Source organism: Pocillopora verrucosa, chromosome 8 (genome assembly GCF_036669915.1).
Source record: "Pocillopora verrucosa isolate sample1 chromosome 8, ASM3666991v2, whole genome shotgun sequence".
Lineage (NCBI taxonomy): Eukaryota > Metazoa > Cnidaria > Anthozoa > Scleractinia > Pocilloporidae > Pocillopora > Pocillopora verrucosa.
This window is the reverse complement of record NC_089319.1, coordinates 23,357,284-23,372,159: the sequence shown is the minus strand read 5'-3', so window position 1 is coordinate 23,372,159 and position 14,876 is coordinate 23,357,284. Positions and strand designations below refer to the sequence as shown.

Sequence of the window (14,876 nt, the reverse complement as noted above, 5' to 3'; positions counted from 1 at the left end):
CAGTAAACTTTCCTTTATACACAGTTCGCCAAGACTGAGACCCTCCCACATTCCCCCTGAAAACATTTGATATCCTCCAATCCATGCCTAACCAGGCAATAAAAAATGCCTAATACTTAACTGAGGCATGACTGTTTATGTGTGAGTTCAAGTTTTTCCCCATGTATGCTTCAAGAACTAAGTAAAAGGCTTGCAAATTGTTCTTATTTGTCTTTCGCTTATAAATGGAATTTAAATGATTGTGTTGAGTTTTATATTTATGAACGCCTGACAACTGAGGAATGCCAGGCTGACATGGGAACTTTGATCTGTGTATTTCAAAGTTCTTGTAAAACCCCCCTTATTTCAAAGGGGGTTTTTTTGGGGAAAAAAAAGTATTTGACAGGAAGTTAATTTGAATCAGACCAAACCTTTCAGTATTTTTAGTGTCCTTCTCACCATCAGGGTTTGCTAAGGGTAAGGTTTACCTTGGTAGATTAGTCCAATCACATATATAAAGCCCTGTGACGCAACGCTAGAATTAATTTTGTGTAGAAGTAATGCCTATAGGTTTATAGTGTTTGTGGTGAGAAAGGATCACGGCTGAAGTCAGGCTTGGTAAAGCATTTAGGTTTGAAAGTAAAGTCACACATACAAGGTTACCACTAACATAACAAAGATTTTTTTTTTATTCCTTTACTCCCAGACTACATGAATGTAGTTGGCTGTGCACATTTACATGCTGTATGACTGTGAGGAAATGATGTAGCTAATGTTTTAATTAACACAATATACGTTATAATATCTAGACATATCAGTTCTTAGCGAGTGAGCCGTGCATTTTAAAGCGTGAAAAGCGATGATTTCTTAATTAGTTTTTATAACCTACACCAGTGTCTACAAATATTGTGGCCCTTGGAAGGTAAGTGGGGATTGGACTCTAGTGGATAGACTGTGGCTTCAGTCCCCACTCGCTATAATCTGATGGAGTCCAGTCTCTCACATGAAAAACAAGTTTGACGACTATTTTGATCCCCATCTTGAATTTAAAATACTTTTGAATTGACACATGCTCTAATAACTATCAAGGGTTACAAAGTACGATATATAGTCTGTCACCATGCACGATAAAAACTAAATAGATATAGAAGATAAGATCTTAACTAGGCTGTTTTCCTTTCCTCGTTGCTATTGATGTTTACCGTCTGAGCAATTTCGGGTCACCTATGGACAAGCCTACATTTTTCTCAGGTAAATTGAAGTTATTTTGTTTTTTTTTTGTGTCGAGTATTGCTGCCAACAATTGCGGTTAATATCATTCATTGAGCAATATGAAACTATAATAAGTGTTGTGATTTAGCGAATGCCACACGAAAGATTTATTTTCCCATATTTGGCATGAAGTGGGCAAGTAGCATTCTTTCGATCTGGTCTGTTATATTCAAAACTCTGTGGTTTCGTTCTTGTTTGGAGCTTCAATAACCTCAAGACTTGGATTATCGATTCCACCTCCTTTCTCAGGATAGTTACTTTGGACAGGGGTGACGCCATTACTATGACTAAACGGCAAGGTCTGTCTCGGTGCTGATGGCGACTCCGACCATCCGTCTCCGTAACTGGCCAGTGGGTACGCGGGCTCGCCGTGTTTGGGAATATCAAGACCTAGAACAAAAAAGACACAGTTTTTGAAAGTTGTTCAAAAATTTTAAACATAATTTGTCGCATTGTAGCTGATCTCAAATCACTTGGCGGAAAGAAAACCGGCGAATCAATATCACTCAGTGACATTAGCCCTTTTGACAAATATCACTGAGGTAACTATAATTTGCCGCGAAATTGAGATTTGCTTTGATTAGATGTTATCAATTTTTTTTACAAGTTCACTAATACCGAAAACACTCAACAGACACACACATCAACCAAGGTTTCATGGAAATGAAAAATATTCTAAATGAATATAACAAAATTTTTATGAACTACCAGATGATGACGAATCAACTTGGGCGTAACTAGATAACTACTTACACATAACTTATTGGTAACAGTATATCACCCTCGTAGATGTAACAGGGGTATTATCTATGTCTGTCAGACCTTTACGGATGCTTTTGCTAACATCACCTCAAATAAGTTATTAAAAAGTTAAACCTACTAATGAAAAGAAGGGTTCCCGAGTCTCACGATGACGAGGTGCGCCCTTGAGGAGTGTCAGCATGTACGTACATGTAGACAGTGTAAGCGTGAAACTGACAAAGAATTGATGAATCTTGTCCGTATTATTACCTTTCTCCTCGATTTCCGCACTGACACGAAGCTGCTTTGTGACGCGCAACACAACGAACAAGATTAAACTCAGGGCTGCCGACCAGGCCATGATGACAAGCACTCCCAGCAGATTCCAGCCAAACAAACGGAATGAATGACCGCTTCCATCGTAAAATATTCCACTGTCTTTGTTGAAGATGGGAACAGACAGCACTCCCCAGAAACCACCACCGAGATGAACTGTGAAGAATAATCAAACAAGGTTACCACTGAAAAGTTTATGAATAAAGGGGGTAACTTTCCAAAGAAACTGTGATGTTGCGTCGGTGGATGAGTATAACAAGATACTTTGGTCATTATCAACTGGGTTGATAATGTAAATTGGCCACCACCAAGAGTTTCTAAGCTGACGTTTTGAGCATTAGCCCTTCGTCAGAGTGAAAGGCTAACGCTCGATAAAACCAAATTATCCAGTGAGAAGTTCATTTCTTTTCAAAAGTAGTCCGACATTGCTTTCACTTTGAGTCAGCGATTCAGCGCACTAAAACCAATGTAATTGATCGAAAAGTACCGCGTGGAGAACGGTGGGTGCTAAACAAGGCTTTTCGCAAGAAGTTGGCTGGAAAACAGAACATGAGTAGATGGGGTGGATCAGTGCTTGAGCAACTCACCAGCCACAGCATCTAGTGGATCATCAATCTTTAAACGAATCATAAGAGTGCTCCATCCAACGTAGGCCATTCCAGCAATGATGCCAATGATAAAAGCAGCATAAGGATGGACGGCATTGCAACCTGCACACAAGGCCACCTAAGAAACAAATGCCAAGGTTGTCATTTGTAATAGAATTGATAAAGTTAAAACATCTAATTAGTACAGTAAGCCAGCCAAAATGGGCATGATCCACCCATCTATAAGAGCGTGGTCACTTCCAATAAATCAGGCGATTGCTATTTGTTTTCATCTTGGAATATCATCGAATGTACTGTCCTACAGGCGCATTTGTTTTGTGATCTGAAACACAATGCAACTCCTTTTAGACTAAAAGGAAGGTGAATTAACAGATGGCATTTCAAATGCATTGCAGCCGACAGAAAGCTCAAAAACTGATCAAAAACCTTTTCTACTCAAATTGGTGGGAAGAATACCAGCTTGAATTCCATATTTTTAAACATCTTTATGGCTCAAAAAATAATGAATTGTTGCTTGAAGTTGCAGAGAATAATTCCATGATTTATTTGATAGCAATTTCACATTAAAAGGATAAAGGAATGTAATGGTAATTAAAGTCAGTCTCTCTTTGAAGCTGCTCGTGGAAGGTGCTCTTGAAATTCAGAGCCTATGCATATTCGTAATTTAACTAATGTGTTATACCATTCCAGTAAGTCCACCATTAATGGTGAAAAGCAAACTCCAGTATTTATCTGCAAATCCCAGACGTTTGATGATCATGGCAGTTAGCGCACCTGAAGCTCCTAAATGAGAGAAGAGAACCGCATAAGATTCTTTTGTCAAGGAGGACTGGAAACAGAAAAAAATTGGCTTCCAGTTAAATAGTTCCAGTGTCTCACCTCCAAGAACTGTGTTGACAATGGACAGTGCTACAGCATCTGCATCACCTGGACTAGCAATGGCTGCCTGTGAGCCACCATTGAAAGCCAGGAAGCCGAAAAAAAGGATAAATCCTCCAAGGGCCGCTTTCTAGAAAAAAAGTCATGTTTGAAATTTTTAAATGGCCGGTTTTATGAATGGAATAGTCTGAAAATTCAAAGTCCTATCGAGAAATGGCGTACACAAGAAGTTCTTTACTCACCGGTACAGTATGGCCTGCAAGCAGCACAGGGACACCATTCACAAATCGTCCGAGCCTTGGTCCAACAATGGCTGCTCCGACTAAGGCAACAGTACCACCAAGAACATGAACGACCCCACTGCCAGCAAAATCCTTGATTTATTCAACAACAAAAAAAAGCTGAAGTTAAGGATCTTGATTTATCTTGATTGGTAGGTACAAGTATACCTGGGAAAGATTCTTTTTAGTGACATATCAAGATGGCTGTAATTTGAATCTCACCTGGTATGCTACAGTCATGGTTACGTTGTCCTTAGTGTACTCCACACCCTTGTACAGCCAACCATTTTCATCCCAAGCCCAGTGAGTGACAATTGGGTACACAAAGCCTGAGGGAGAACAATAAATATATCAATGGCTTGTAGAAAACTGGAGACCTTGGTACCACCCGACAAAAATAAGGAATAGGATTTGGAACTTACCAGTGAGAAACACAGAGTATAACAGGTAAGCCTTGAACTCTGTCCTCTCTGCCATGGCACCACTGACAATTGTTGCTGCCGTGGCAGCGAAAACAAAATGGAAAAACCAATGAGAGTATTTGTCAGCTGGTAAATCTGCTAGTGCAAAAAACTTGTGTCCAATGAAGCCATTGCTTTCTACTCCAAACGCAAATGCGTACCCAAACAGCCAATAGGCCACTGCACCAATAACTGTAAAAAGTAAAACGCGACACATAGTTTACACACGGAATTGCCACACTCAGAAATTTATTGGGACTATTAAAACTCTAGCTCAAAGACAGCTGTACATAACAGCCTAAAATGATAACTATTTAGGATGAAAATAGATATAAATCAGTTACATCATGACCATCAATTTTTGATCTAATTGAAGAACTGACTTGGATGAATTTTGCATCAAATCGCATTTGTAAAGAGCAATGCCAATGTGTTTGAAATTTTGAAGCTGTTAGTTTTCCTGTAAATGTTTACTCTCTTTAATAAATACTTACACACGTCCAGGAAATTCTTGATCAGAATGTTTGTTGTGTTCTTCGACCTTACTGAGCCAGCTTCAAGAAAAGCAAATCCTGTTTGCATAACTGCAAAAAGACAGATCAGCCATCAGCCACCAACCACTGATTGGGTAAGATGTCATACATCCCTTGTCCTCCGTTGATTTTCTTAGTCATTAAACAATCTTTTCCCTGGGTCTTTTTTAGAGTGCGACTAGGCACATGCGCTGTAAGGGATCTATTTAAGGGAGCTGCACCTGGACACCATTTGTCAATCCTGGAAACATTTGCCTACATTTTTGCTCTATTTGGAATATCTGACAGTTCTTACATTTGAAATGAAAGATTTTACTTGCACTCAATCTCGGTTGTTCAGTTTAGCCCCATAGTGTCGGGTCTTATTTGTATTGTATGATATGATCTTATAGGCAGAGTGAATGCTTAAGTCAGCATACTGGGAAAACCAGTGAAAATATAACACGAAGAGAGAACTATCTTTGCCACCTTATTTCTGCAGGGGAAATATTCTTAACTCTTTCTGAAAAATACGAGTTTTTATGTAAAATGGTCACTTAATGCATTGATATCAAACTTTTCAACGAGGTTTCCCTTTTGCCTCCCTCATTTTTCATTTCAGGGTTAGAGATGATTAATGCTGCGGTGTCAGTTTGATGTCAGCGTTAAAGATAGCTGGATATCGGAAGCGTTCTGTTTTAATTTAGGCACATTTTGAAAGGAACTCTTCAAATTCTGACTTCAATACAACAGACTCATGATCAATAATGACGAAACAAACAATCAAAACTAAAGCGGTGAGCTGCACATTGCTCTTCTTTTTTGCTTAAAAATGACAAGATTTTTGTGGCCAAATAAATTGTGTACATCTGTGATTGTTAGTTCGGACAGTTTTTTTCGCGGTTTCTTACCGCATTCAACCAGTGGCTGCAAAAAGGAAGTGAGGATATCATGCGTGCAGGAATTTGACGAGATGTAATCTCGATTCATTTGAATTTTTGCTTGGGTCAGGATATTTAAGAATTACGAATTCTTTGTTTTTGTATGTGTTCACCCCAGATATCACCAAACTGCTGGTTATTTTATCACTGCTACAATTGTTACAACTCCTAGTCAACTTCCGATAGTTTGACAGTTCTTTGTGATTTAATGGCGCCAATCTTCTTTGTTAATATATTTAGAGTAGGCGGAATGGTTACACTTGGGGGGCAGAAATTCCACCTTACTTTAATAAGTCAAATAATAGTCGGCGTCGCAATAAGCCATTATGGCAATGCTTAATACGGATAAAAATATCTTGAAATATCCATTGTTTATCAAGCTTATGATCAGCTTCCGGCGCAGAAATAAGGAAGGCTCTAGATTTATTTGTGTTTTGACGTTGCCAAGGTCACTAAGAACAATTCAGGAGAGGAGAATGCTATCCTTTCATGCGTAAGTTTCTCTTGAGTTTCGAACGACCTTAAGCGGAGAAGCATCATCAAAGAGTTGCATCGATAAAAAAAATAAAAGACTGACGTTGTTCACAAAGCTTGTGTGTTCTAGCCTCCTATGCTGCCTAAATTTTGCAGCGCTTGTCTTGTCAATCATAAGCCGAGTTCTTTACGATCATGTTATTTGTCTCCTGTTCTCAATTTGTGAGTTTTCGTTGAAAATGTTAGTCGCTTATGCTGATACTGGGTGGTGTTAAGTATCGCTGAATTCTTGACATCGTATAAGAGAGTGAAAAATAGCCTTCATAAACACCTGATTTGATCATCTTCACATTTCTTTGATATCGTTTTGATGAAAACAGATCTTCCCTGGTTTTTTGTTTTGCGTTTTTGTTTTACATTCTCCCTCCCCCCCAAAAAAAACCAAAAATGAAGAACTTAGAGCTTGCTCCATTCCACCTTTTTAAGAGCGAGAACGTATGTGAGAGAATCATGATGGCAGCCAACATGACATAAAACCCCTCTTTCTCACTCTTAAATCTAAATATTGGCCTGATTTTATTTCGTCGTAAACTTTGTTTAGTTCACAAAATTTTTCTCAGATAAATGTGATGTTGCCGAGTTGTCTTGCATTAAAAGCCTGAGTATTGCCTAGAGCATCAAAGAATTTTTCCAAAACTGTTTCATTTTGGCACCGTCATCGTGTTCTAAAAGCGTTCATATTTTAGTTATTCAGTCGTCAGACGCGTAATATACTTGCAGGAGTTAAGGAGAAAATATCCAATTTCATTTCCGCTTTGTAATTTCATGAATATGTCAATTTTATAGTGCTAGAAGGAGTTTTGTAACCAAGATTCTCAGCACCCTCTTAATCACCGTTGTGGTGATGCAAAAGGTCAACTCCAAAGAGACACTTCAGCTTCCTTCGCATTCATCTTTTTTTGGTGAAAGAAGTTGGAAGAACCCATATATACCATGAGAAGGTTTCTCCTTGTCTGCCGTACTATCACTCTCATATTCAATTTTTTTCAAATATTACTTATGTCACGAAATCGTACGAGCTACAACACCCTTTCGAAAAAAAGACGAGAACAAAATTAGCAGTGACATTCTTTTGTTGGTTCGCCGACTGCGGCAAAACTGAGATATGAGTCGCTTTTGTGTTTATCAGTTCTAGAGAATCTTTGAGCTGGTTGATTACAGTGAAAGGAACAGAGAAAGAGAGAGACTCATAGTAACCAGACCTATTGAAACCAATCTGTGCTGAAAATGATCCAAGCGAAATGTTATTCACGCCCAACTGAACAGATCATAGCGGTTTAAAAGCATGTAAAAGAAGCTAAGAAATACTAACTTGTGGTTTAATTTGATGTATTCATTGACAAGCTTCTCTCGGATTTGTTGTGGTAACGCTAGACCAGCAGGTTTACTAGCTGCACTTTCAAATTTTTGGACATAACCTCAGACAAGGTTTGAGCGTTTATCACTTATTTAAAGCTTAAGACAAGTTTTTTTTTCTGTTTTCCTGAAAATGCCGGCAAGTTTCTTACTTTGTAGACAATGTCCACTGAATTTAAGTTGCAATTGGTTATAAACTCTTTCAAATTTCTCTTTGATAGTTTTGACTCAGTTTCATATCGACGACAGGTTACGTCAAGTTTACTTGGAGATTTTTCTCTTATTTGTATAAACTCAAGCCAAGGTCATTGAAGTTCTTCGGCGAGATTTTTCAAATTTCGTTCCGCATCGCATGTTTCAGTGGTCCAAGTTCCACCGGTGTGCCAAATATAGAGGCGTGTTGTTGATATGTGAGCAAGTTCTGGTAAATCTATTCTAACAATTATGACAAGAAAACGTAAGTGCGCTTCATATTCGACTCTGCTCTGATGTATTCAATTATGTAGACGTTACTTAACAGGCCCAGTAGAATACAGACGTAAATTCTACTTTAGTAAGTCTTCGTAGAGTTTTTCATTTCGATGATAAAAATGACGAACGCACTAAGAAGGTGGCTGAAGGAATAATGTTGAATAAAAAGGAAGAAAATCATACTCACAAAAAATAAGGCAGCCCATGATGATCAAAAAAAATTGGTCAAGGTTGCCTTGCAAAATCTCTATTGGCGTCTTCGCCATTTTGACCTCTGCTTCTGCTGAAGTAATTTGAGTTGATAGAACACACGAAAATATGGAGAGCTTTGTCAGAACTTGCGTGTCTATATTGATAGCCGTGCAATGACTGGGGTAACAAAACGTATTAAATTATGTAACTGTCGGTGTTTTGTCACTAAGCTTGGCCACGTGATTTATTTGTTCTCCGGCATGCACGAGCAAAACAGAATACAGACTTTGAACCTCAAGAATGCAAAGTTCCCACACACTACTTAGAAAATAGAAACAGTTGGTCAATTCTACTCTACGCCGTCACATTTATTTCCTTCCGAATTTAAGGTCATCCTTCCTTTTGATAAACACGCAAAAAACTATATTATAGTCTGTAAAAAGGTCTAATAATTTTTACCATTACAAAGTGCGAACGGTGTAGGAGTCAGGAAAATCCTATTCGCAAAAACAGACAGCCAATGAGACAGAGGATCTAGGATAAAGTCTTTTCTTTTTGCCCTAGAAAACTTATTTGGAACTGTTTTAGGTGGGGTTAGCGTTCATATCGTAAACCGGTGAAACCGGCTTCACGGAATAACGATTTTATTTTAGTTTCATAAAATAAGCGTCATTGTGTAAACACAGTAATACCTTTCCGCTTGATTTTTGATCTGAACCAATCACAGTGTTTCAAATTGAAAAAAAAAAAGGGAGGCATTGTATTGGACTCAATCTCTTGGCACGAAACGGAAAACGTGATCTTATCACAAAGTTGTTATTCAGCACAACTTTAGATTTTGGTGAGGGAGCAGCTGTTGTGTTGACTGTTAAGAACTGTCAGACATCAGAATAGTTTACAAGTAGCTAACGACTGAGTCGTTCATCACCTTTGTTGTACGATAGCCTGTTACGTAGCTCTTTTTCGTATGTAAATTTGCACTTGATGGAATAGCGCGTAATATTGGCATCTCTCAAGTTTCACGTTACGTCAACAGAATTTGTCGTAATTGTCTCCGTTTTACAATCTGTTGCTGGTCGAAGCTAATATAACAGATCTTCAGTTAAAAGATTTATTTTCTTGTTCGAAAGGTGGCTAACTTTATTATCTTAAAAATCTGGTGGTATCCGCTCGATGGCGTAGCATCTTTTGTTTATACTTGTCCGCCGATTAGCAGCACAACCCTAAGCGCCTCTCATTTGCCCACGAGACACGTTTGCAGGTCTTCAAAAGCTGACGTAAAGAAATATTCAAACACGTACATATCTTTTAGATTGATCAGTGCTTTCAGGTATCCTATTTGAAAGAAGAAATGACGTCTTTCCTCGTTGCTATTGACAATCTCTATTAGCTTTAAATTTATTCGTGTTTTGTGAAATTACTCCCCGAAACATTTCATACAAGTCGCTCCTTGATTACATTTTAGGTGCATTAGATTCCCTGTCGATATGAAAGGAAAATGTTTTTCCACTTGCATTTAGATGCAAATTTAGGCATAAAATCACTAGTATTCAAACTATGAAGAAAAAAATAAGAACTTTGTAGAATAAGATGGACTGACAATAGATTTTAAGACTGTATTTGCCTACTTCAAGATTTTATTGTTCCCAAAAGTAACTATGAGCTTCCTACACTCTAAGTGTTGTGACTCGCGTTTGATTTTTTTTGGTCACTGCTTCCAAAGTTACGAAACAGAGGAATCGAAAATATCATCTCTGGTAACTAGCGACCAGCGACTGTGTTTGATGAAAATTAAGAACGACCATGATCCTGATGTACTCACATAATTTTGAAAGCGAATTTTAAATCGCACCTTTGAAAACTTGGCATAATAAATGTTTTGGTTATGATATAATAGGAGATAGGAAACTCAAATGTAAATTGCATTTACTAATATTGAGAAGTATTCCCAAGATCTTGCAGGGTAATGCAAGTTTGGACACACTTGCCACCTGGAGGGAATAATGATACAGAGTTTGTGCTCAATGGAGCGTTATTAAAGTCAGTTTTTGTTGCATGGTTTACATCGTAAAGGTTCGCTGGACTTTAAGGAAACATACAATGCATTACTAATAGCAAGCCTTGTGTCTTCGGGTCTTCTTAAGCATTCTTTCTTTTATCAAAGGTTGGATCACTGCATGACTCCTCAAGACTAGATTTTTCTCAAAGGCAGCCGAATAATAATATTTAATGAACAAAATTTCCAGCTAAGTTTCTCTACATAGCAGATGTAAACAGCTGTAAATAGCTGATGTGGATTCCATCTAAGAACCTAACTCTTTCGATTGTTACCCATCCTTTAAAGCTACAAGTTTGTGCTTGTTAACATTGGATTATAATGCCCTCGAAGGCGCTTTATTCACTTGATTCCCCGTTTGCCAGGCGACACCGGAGACAAGGTGTTCCTGAGTAAGATACCCCACTTCTTTACACTCGGGAGTTTACATGAGTAACTGCAAACTTCCAGTTAAACCTAACGAAATACTCGACAAGCCTAAAATGGAGAAGCATCCCATCCAGGTGTTTGAGCAATGCTCCAGGTCATTTCATGCCTCATATAGAGATAGGGATAAGGCCCTGCAGTGTGGGCCACACCCCCAGAGAGGAAACTAGCCCTTCCTGCAACACTGACTGTGAAAATAGGTGTAAGCTGTATGTAGTTAAGAAATGTAACATTGACCGCCATCATTGCTACGATCAACTTAGTGCAACTACTATGAACAAAAACAGACTACATTTGTCACTTCCACAAAACAAAAGGTAAAATAGAGATACTAAAACAACTGATTATACGAAAATGGCTGCTTTTGATTGCAATGTAGTCATACGTACGAAAACTGCACTTTCCTAAAATAAGGCTTTTTAAAATCGAAGAAGCTATTCACATTCAGTGGGAGAAACCTACTCTTTTTCATCAACTTTATCATGTTAATTTACAATTTTCCTTGTAAATGCATACATTGTTGTGTTATTATTGTTTGCTTTGTCCAATCAGCATTTTGTTACACATTGTAAATTCAACTCTCTACTTTGTATCATCCAGAACTGAAGATGACAGAAGAACTGTCCAAACATGTTGTTGAATTCTAAGTGTCGTTAATTTTCTTAAATTCGTTACATATCAGCTTCTATTTGGACCTTTTGACTATTTCCGAAAATTTAAATGTGCGATATGAAAACAAATATCATTGTATAACAATATTCTGCATGGCCACATAGCAAAATACAGTAATTTACTATTGTAAATTGGCAATTACATTTTTGTTCAAATACATAGCCTCTGAGTGTCATTATCCCTGAAACAGCACAAAATGACATGAATGGTGTCAATGCTCCTTATTCGGCGTTTTTTTCATGTGAAGTGTGTGAGCTTCTCGCTTAATAATAGTAATAATGACTATAATAATAATAATAATAATAGTAATGGCTTTATTCAACATTTCTACAAGGTGGCTCTTCATTTGCAAAATACATCTGCTTAAAAATTCATCTGCTAAATGTAAAGTAAAAACTACATCGAGCTGAAAGGTTATCTTTGACCTTTTTCATCAAATGCTAAAAAGTCATTTTAGAGAACTGGTTAAAGTCAATACAGTTCCTTACACATTCAGGTAAAATACCTGCAGCTTGATCTTGATAAATGTGTGATACCAGTGGGATTTCAAGCTGCACTGATAGCTGCACTGTACCTCAGAGTTCGATTGTGCTCAAATTGCTTCAGTCGCAAGTTACTTGGCCATTCATTCATCGCCAATCGCCTTATGAAATGACTTTAACAACTACCATTGAATATGTTCTTTAACGGGTAACAATTTAGCTTTATGATATCCTCTCTTTCAACAAATTTACCTACAACAAATCTCGCACATGCTGTTTGAATTCTTTGTAGGCGTTTAATAAAGTAATGTGGTATGTAATGATAAAAAACACAATTATAATACAACTTGGAAAGTACTAAGGCCTGAACTAACTGCTTATGATCATAAAATGAAAGAAAATTTCTTTAAGATTCCAAGAGTGCAATAGTAAGAGGCTGAGACTTGCTTAACATTTTATTCCCATTTAAGGTGGTGGTCAATGTAGGTACCTAAAAGTTTTGCCGAAGATACACGCTCTGAAGATGTAGTTCCAACTCTCAGGTCAATGTCAGTGTTGTTAAGTTCGTGATCAGAAGAAAGTTTACTGGAGGATAATAACTAGTACTTCGCTTTGCTAGGATTTAGGACCAAATTGGCTTCGTTCGCCTAGCATTGCATTTTATCCACATTACGTTACACTAAGGTAATGCAAGATGTAAATTCACCAGGCTTCGATGCTTGATAAATGCATCAGCATTTTGATGGCAGGCACAATCAAGTTTCCCATGCAGATCAGCAATATATATGTTAAAAATGAGAGGACCCATGATCGAGCCTTGTGGGACTAAGCTAATGCTAACAGATTTTGAAATACGGTCGTCAATTTGAACAAACTGCTCTCATCCACAAAAGTATTTGACAGTGCATTTAAGGTATGACCTTGAGAATCCAAGAGCATTCATTTTCTCAAGGACAGACCTTTACTTTACAGTGTCAAAACCCTTCAAGAAGTCAGCTAAGACGAGCAGAGTGCATTCGCTCCGGTTCATCGCTTTCAATATGTCATCTTGTATACTTAATAGAACAGATGTTGTAGAGTGGCTTTTCCTAAATTCAGAAATGTTATCTTCAAGGAGATGGTGATTTTCCAAAAACTCATCAACTTGGTTGTGAATAAGCCTCTCGTAGATTTTAGACAAAACAGGCAATACAGAAATTGGTCGAAAATCATTGTTATCTTGAGGACTATCCAACTTTGGATTGGAGCTATACAAGCTTGCTTCCATTTATCTGGAAAGTCACATAATTCTATCATTTAATTTATTATGTCTGTCAGAGGGCTCGCAATATATTCAGCAATAGGTTTTAAAAAATTTGCTGGAATTAGGTCAGGGCCAGGTGATGTGTCAGATCGTAAGAGCTTCAGCTCACGTAAAACCTCATGGAATGTAACAGGCATTTTTCATCGTTTTCGAATTTATAACATCACTTTCAAATATTGATGAATTGTTGTTTTGCAGAAGTTGGTGAGCCAAAATGTCTGCTTCCGTTCCTTTCTGGATTCTGTTTCTGGCGTTTGGTTTGGGCCTTCTATCGAAAAGATCTTATCTTTTGCTTGCAACAGATGATAAATCAATATAGCACGTTATTATGATGATAATTTGAAATACCATTATTATGTAAACGATGCGTCCTAGAGTCGTCTGTTTCGTATCTTTTTCTCGGATGATTTTCTACTTATCAGTTGTTGTTTGTATTCCTTTATTTCTATTTATCAATGTTTCGGTTGTTTTGTCGGAAAATTGAGTTAGGTTTTTCATTATCTGCCCTTGGTCACCAACAGGGACCAAATTAGACGCATTGAGACGCTGAAAAGGCTAATAGAGAATAAATATGTATCTAATCGAATTGCAGTGGCCAGGCGGCTAGGTTAGATTCGCAGCATTGTGTACGACGACTCACTATGCAATACTACACGTAAATTGTATGGAACATGTGAGTTTACAAACGTTTCTTTTCGACAAATCTATCAGTGGACCTTCTCAGAAAAAACGAAGCAGTTTTATAGAGGGTGGAATTGCTTTGCATTTTTTGTACTTTATTTTGGGATTCCAAGCTATCTTATGTATCTTTATCGTTACACGCTCAAGAGCCTAAATGTCAACTTCCGTGTTTTTATGGAGAGATTGTCAAAATAACTTGCATTCTAAACTTGAATCAAAAGGGAAATACGTATAAAGTGTCATGTTTCGTGCCACTCGCCAACGATCGATACAAGCAAGACCTATTTCACGTAGTACACAAATGCGTTAAAATAGTTAGATTGCTGAATAAGAGCCAATATAGCCGGTGTTCGATATTTGTAACCCTCTTGAAACCCGTGATCCACTTGAGACAAAGAAATCAGCATATCACTGTCGTGTTGTTTTGAGAAATCACTTTTGTCGAAAACCGGTCAAACCGGATTTAATAATTATATGTCCACGGAGCCCACTACACCACCTACCTCGTCACATCAGTCGTAACGTTCTCTTGGCCAAAATTAAAGAATAGTTCATGTTCCGCAATATATGATAGTCCCTGCGTAACCATCTTCCCATCTTCTGGAGATCTTTCATGTCTCACAGTCCCTGCTAGATGTGTTCAAGAGCTGTATTTCTATAGTCGTTTCACTTGGCTGTTCTCACGATTTGACT

The 14,876-nt window shown here is 37.8% G+C and overlaps 1 protein-coding gene across 2 annotated transcripts; it reads right to left on the bottom strand.

Annotated features, from left to right (window-relative positions):
- Positions 1–647: 647 nt before the first annotated feature.
- LOC131792511 (putative ammonium transporter 1) lies at positions 648–14,870 on the bottom strand. 2 transcript variants are annotated; one of them, XM_059109898.2, is made up of 10 exons: positions 14,687–14,870; positions 5,052–5,141; positions 4,519–4,749; positions 4,319–4,425; positions 4,058–4,189; positions 3,816–3,945; positions 3,619–3,719; positions 2,916–3,054; positions 2,263–2,484; positions 648–1,641 (listed from the first exon to the last, which is right to left on the bottom strand). In XM_059109898.2, exons 2-10 carry the CDS (start codon positions 5,137–5,139, stop codon positions 1,421–1,423), a joined length of 1,371 nt encoding a protein of 456 aa, XP_058965881.1. In that variant the 5' UTR covers positions 5,140–5,141; positions 14,687–14,870; the 3' UTR covers positions 648–1,420. The 2 variants fall into 2 exon arrangements, with proteins under 2 accessions (XP_058965881.1, XP_058965880.1); XM_059109897.2 differs by lacking the exon at positions 14,687–14,870 and adding an exon at positions 8,559–8,737.
- Positions 14,871–14,876: the final 6 nt, after the last annotated feature.

Coding starts and splice junctions, on each gene's coding strand:
- LOC131792511 (XM_059109897.2), bottom strand. CDS start 8,637: ATGGCGAAGACGCCAATAGAGATTTTGCAAGGCAACCTTGACCAATTT. Junction 4,426..4,518: donor ATACTCTGTGTTTCTCACTG/GTAAGTTCCAAA, acceptor GTTCTCCCTCAG/GCTTTGTGTACCCAATTGTC. Junction 3,946..4,057: donor TTGCAGGCCATACTGTACCG/GTGAGTAAAGAA, acceptor CTTTTTTTCTAG/AAAGCGGCCCTTGGAGGATT.